Source organism: Xenopus laevis, chromosome 6L (genome assembly GCF_017654675.1).
Source record: "Xenopus laevis strain J_2021 chromosome 6L, Xenopus_laevis_v10.1, whole genome shotgun sequence".
NCBI lineage: Eukaryota > Metazoa > Chordata > Amphibia > Anura > Pipidae > Xenopus > Xenopus laevis.
In genome coordinates, this window is record NC_054381.1 from 119,462,688 (window position 1) to 119,468,687 (window position 6,000).

The following is a 6,000-nucleotide window of genomic DNA, read 5'->3' on the forward strand; positions in this document are numbered from 1 at the left end:
AAGAATTTCTTACCTTATTTTCCGTTGCATCCGATTTGACGCCTGCGTTTTGTTGCAGCGTGTCGGAACCGCCAGAATCGCGTTGAAGACGCTTGTGTAGTTCTACCCTAACTAATGTAAAAAAAAAACTAAAAAAAAAAAAACATGTACTTTTCAACAGTTATTAAGAAATGCAAATAAAATGTATCAACTGTTGGATCTTAAAGCTGATCAACATAACTTGGGGCCCCTGAGAACAAATGCTAAGAAACACTGCTTTACACAAAATACTTGTAACTAAAATGGTCCATTAACACTTCTAATGTCTGTGTGACTTAAAACTGGCCAAATACAAGCAGGAGGCTTATTCTGCCTTATAGGTCTCCTTCCCAACTGGTATCTGACTGATGATTGCCTACGTATGTATCAAACAGGTTAGGAAAAGATTATACAGTATACTATCAAAGGAAAGATTATTGGGAAAATCTATGCTCACTTTTCAGAACAGACTATAGTTTTATATTACTTCTAATAGGCTAATATAACAGTGTGATCTTACAGAGATCTTCACTCAAATTGAAGGTGAAAAAGTGATGATTGCAACTATTTTTGTTGCAAGAACATTTTGCTCAGCTGAATTTTTCTGGTTACTGTATCACAGTCAATAATGCAAGCAGGCATACAGAGCAAAACAATGTAATTGTGTGTCACTTCAGATTGCAGCTAGTAAAACATATGGGAGTCGCCTTGTACAGAACCCAAGGGATAGATAAACAAACTGGTATTGTAATTAGGGCTGAAGGCACAGTAGATAGCAACATGTCTCAGGGGCAGAATAATTCCTAGAAATCTATCTGAAAAGATATCATTAGGAATACAGTAATACTAACCTATAAAACTGATGCACAAACTGTCTGACAGCAGTAATTGTGTTATTACAGTTAACAAGGCACCACTTTAACACAGTAGCAATTGTTTTGTAGATTACATATTTTAAACATACTTTAAACAGACACAAAACTTGAAAATATTTGTGCGGAATTGTGCTTATTACAGATGATAGCATTAGAGGATAATCAGCCTATTTTTTAAAAAAAATAAAAAAACCGTCACTCATGGTCCAAACCTGCAGTCATACCTCTGTCCTCTACCCTCCCTTCTCAGCCGTCAGTCATGCTAACTCCGCCCTCGGCCTTCAGCCCTCGGCCTTCAGCCCTCGGCCTTCAGCCCTCGGCCTTCAGCCCTCGGCCTTCAGCCCTCGGCCTTATGCACTCGGCCTTATGCACTCGGCCTTATGCCCTTGGCCTTCAGCTGCCCTCTGAGGGCTGAGGGCCGAAGGCTGAGGGCTAGTTGGCATGACTGACGGCTGAGAAGGGAGGGTAGAGGACAGAGGTGTGACTGCAGGTTTGGACGATGAGTGACGGTAAAAGGACCCAATGCGCCATTCAGAAGGCATAGGACATCGCAGGAAGGAATGGTATTTCGCCGCAGGATGTCCTAAAATGCGTTCCGTATAGTCTTTTGCTAGGCTACTCCAACTTCATATCATGGTGCTAATAACTTTATGTGAGGATGGCCATATGCAAGACTAAATCAATAACCAGAGCCTAGCACACCTTTGGTGAAGACTGGAAAACAGTGCAAGTGGAAAATAACAAGAAATGGGTCAGCCATCAGATGGAACAGGAATCCTCTCTCTGCTGAGGAGCTGAAATACAATATTAACACTGTTCAGCAATTAGAAGGGGACCCATATGTTACATTTGTCCCTAATGGTTTCCCTACTTTCACAACTATAGGCATATATACTGAAAAAAAAAAAGATGGGTTGCCGGCCTTTTACTTACACCCAATTAAAAGACAGCTTGTTCTGTACAGGGAACGGGCATATCATTTTTCAAAGTAGGAAAAGCAACAGAGGATAAGGATCCTCTTCATAGTTTAAGGGCTTAAACTGATCCCATAAATTGTTGCAGCACATACAAAGAACAGGAAACCACTAATCAATGCTATATTTCCTGGCATTATATTTTTTTCCACAATCCAACCTACAATGCCTGAAAAGGAAAAAATCAATTTAGGCCAACTCAGTAGTCACTAGTAATATCTATCTACCCAATCGATACATCCATTCCCAACATGTACTTAACCCTGATTCAGTTAGCTGTAGAAAAATGACTAGCAACGCCCTGAAATATACCATAATGAAAGCTTGTCTAATGCCGTAAGTGAGATACTCAAGGTCATACTGAGGGAATCAAGCATAACTACATTCAGAGAAACAAAGTGAGAGATTAGACCTAATTTATAGGTATGGTTGCTTTCAGTGACGTGTGGAGCTTTTTACCTTTCTTACCCCTATGTTCCTGTATGAGGGGGCTGACATTTGTGCAGCAGGAGTCCGTTAGTATTAGAAACTATAACTGACAGGCTGAGAAGGGACAGTCAGGTTGGCAAAACTGTCAGATTTAGGAACTTCAAGTAACAAGTACTTACAAAATCAGAACAATCAGCAAAAATGATCAACATGACCTATAGGCAACTTTTAATGTAGGTTAATATTTTGAAAAGAAAACTTCTAGTGTCAGTATCACTATAAAGGGGTAGTTTACATTTAATTTGCAACTTTACAACTAGTTTTAAATTTTTAAAAAAAAAATAATTTTTGAATTATTTTCCTGTTCTTCTGCCTCTTTCCAGATTACAAATGGGGGTCACTGATCCCGACAGCCAAAAAATGTGCTCTGTGAGGACACGAAGTTTCAGTAACTGATACTTAATTGAATTTCAGATGGCTAGGTTTCCTTCCTATATAGCAGCAGTCCTGCTATGCTTTATAGTTGAAATACTAGAGCATCATTCTTCAGTGATCAGATCCTTTATGAAACCTATTCTTCTGGTCACTGCAGATATCTTAAAGAGTGGTTCAGCTTTAGGTTAACTTTTAGTATGTTATAGAACAGTCATTTCTAAGCAACTTTTAATTAGTATTTGTTTTTTTAAAGTTTCTGAATTATTTGCCTTTTTCTTCTAACTTTTTCCAGCATTCAAATTGGGATGACTGACCCCATCTTAAAAACAAATACTCTATAAGGCTACACATTTTATTGTTATTGCTACTTACTACTACTCAGGCCCTCTGCTATTCATATTCAAGTTACTTATTCAAATAAATAAATGGTTGCTAGGATAATTTAGACCGCAGCAACCTGATTGCTGAAACTGCAAACTGGAGAGCTGCTGAATAACTCAAAACCCACAAATAATAATAATAATCCATGAAAATAAATTTCAAATATGACTTTCTACATCATGCAAAAAATTAAATTTAACGGTCAACAACCCCTTTAAGGCTAATGTTAAAGGATGAGTTTTCTCCGCCAACATGTGAATTAGATCAGACAGGAGTAAATAGTAAAGATATTGAGATAAGAAAGCTTAGCAAGTTAAAGGAAACACACTCATGGCAGTTTAAAAAAAATATGAAAAGTGGATATATTTGGCAACAGAACAAGGGCCAACACTGGTTTAAATATAATAAAACAGATAAATGAAAAGTATTCCTATATCCTTTAATAGAGAAGACATGGCAGCTAGGAGGTCTGTGCTGCCAATACACACAGCAGTGTAGGAAAGATCTGCATACTGAGCTCACATGAGTCACCTTCACAAAAACCCTTATGGGACTAGTTATATGATACCCAGAAGCAAAGGATTGCTCACATCCCCCAGCATCCACCTTTGTTCCAAAAATGCTATAACATCAGGGAAGAGCAATATGCAACTCTCAAACTGTGGTTGAAATAAAACTCATAGACCTAGCTGGCACTAGGAGCTGGCAGTTGTTGTTTGACAGCTGGTTGCTAGCTGGTTGGGCACCCCTGGCAACTGCAAAGGCAAATCGTGCTCTGTTTAGCATCATTCACATTGGCTTGGCTCATCTGATGGCTAAAGAGGAGTAGGCAGTAAATCAGCATGAATACTAGCATGGAAAGTCCAAGCTGGACAAATTCACACAGGGTTGCTCGCTTAAAAGAAACACCTTAAGAGCTGGCACAAAGATCAGGAGAGGGCAATGGGCAGACCAATAGAAAAGGCAGCTACCTAGATGGAATTCACAGGCATCGTCTGTGTGCATATCAGTGGCTTATGTCAGGGCACCTTCATCTGTTGCTTTGCACAGCCAGTCTGCCAGGGCAGAGTCAGTGAGAGAGTACCAGTTCTACACTTGGTGCCAACACCATGAATTATGTGTCATGTTTCGTGATACCCAGTAGCAGAGTAGCTAGAACCAGTATATGACCAATGCTGCCTGGTTATGCCCCCTTGCTGTCACAATGCCCCTCACTCTACCTACTCAATCTCGCCTTATTCCAAATATGCTACAGCCCTCTGCCCATAATGTGTGCCAATCTGCCTCTACTCAACCTCACTCACTGCCAGTCTGCCTCTACCCTCACTCACTGCCAGTCTGCCTCTACCCTCGCTCACTGCCAATCTGCCTCTACTCACCCTCACTAACTGCCAGTCTGCTTCAACCCTCACTCACTGCAAGTCTGCCTCTACACTCACTCAATGCCTGTCTGCCTCTACACTCACTCAATGCCTGTCTGCCTCTACACTCACTGCCAGTCTGCCTCTACCCTCACTCACTGCCAGTCTGCCTCTACCCTCACTCACTGCCAGTCTGCTTCTACCCTCGCTCACTTGCAGTCTGCCTCTATACTCACTGCCAGTCTGCCTCTACTCACCCTCACTAACTGCCAGTCTGCTTCAACCCTCACTCACTGCAAGTCTGCCTCTACACTCACTCAATGCCTGTCTGCCTCTACACTCACTGCCAGTCTGCCTCTACCCTCACTCACTGCCAGTCTGCCTCTACTCACCCTCACTCACTGCCAGTCTGCCTCTACCCTCACTCACTGCCAGTCTGCCTCTACTCACCCTCACTCACTGCCAGTCTGCCTCTATACTCACTGCCAGTCTGCCTCTACTCACCCTCACTCACTGCCAGTCTGCCTCTACCCTCACTCACTGCCAGTCTGCCTCTACTCACCCTCACTCACTGCCAGTCTGCCTCTTCTTGGTGCCAGTGTCCCAGCTGACATTGATTGTGCCAATAGGCATGTCGTGTGACATAACACTACGCTGTGCCGCTAACCAGTAACTTACCGCAGTCCACCCTGGCAATCTGTGGCAGCCGATAGGAGCTGACCAGCAGGTCCAATGGGAATGAGGCCGAGCTCCACTTGACATCCTTCAGAGAGGGGACGGGAAGCTCCATCCTTTACACACGGGGGGGGCTGTTGCACAGTTCGGGTAACGCCGGGAAGGAGTTCAGCCCAGTGTGTGGCTCGTTCCCTGCTGCAGCCCGCGCTCCCCGCCACTCATGGTCACATGTGCCTAAGCCAGGGCGGCCGCAGGGAAAGGCTCAGCTAGAAGCAGAGGAACGCTGGTCCTTGTCTCTCTCCCTTCTGCTCGGGTTTCTCTCGCCGCTCTTACTGCCTTGCTGCCGACACTATAAAACGCCATAGCAGCACTTACTCCTCTGACTAATCAACAGGGTGTACGAGACGCCTGCGCAGCCCCGGGAAACCCCGCCTCCTCGGACTAAACCGGCCTGGAAGGGCAAAAGCCTTCCTGCTATCCAGCATGGGAATGAGAAGTTACACAGGCTCGTCTAGCGCTGCAGCGACCCCGTGTGGCTGAACAGAGTTATCGCATGCCGGTATCATGCCAGACAGCAAAGCTCGAGACACACACTCTATGGGCCTATTTATTATGCTGTATAAAACGAAATTTCGCCAGAAAAAACGGTGTAAAAAGCTGTGGAAAATAAATGGTGAATTTATAAAAATGTGTTTAATTTTATGCCAAGTGAATGTCAGATTTGCTGCCTTTATTTTACACTGTCTCAGACCTTTGTAAGTTCTGGCTGAAGTTGCTCAAAGGAAAAGCGCATAAAAAACTATTCAATTTTTACACAGCGATGCCTGGCAATGTGACAAATTATTCACCAGT

At 43.3% G+C, this 6,000-nt stretch overlaps 1 protein-coding gene across 2 annotated transcripts in view; it reads right to left on the reverse strand.

Moving 5' to 3' along the window:
• garem1.L (GRB2 associated regulator of MAPK1 subtype 1 L homeolog) overlaps nt 1–5,643 on the reverse strand; it is a 68,811-nt gene extending 63,168 nt beyond the window's left edge. For both annotated transcript variants that reach the window (XM_018267965.2, XM_018267964.2), the window contains exon 1: nt 5,152–5,643. In XM_018267965.2, coding sequence (XP_018123454.1) covers nt 5,152–5,263 — 112 coding nt within the window. In that variant the 5' untranslated portion in view covers nt 5,264–5,643. The remainder of the gene's footprint in view (nt 1–5,151) is intronic.
• Nucleotides 5,644–6,000: the final 357 nt, after the last annotated feature.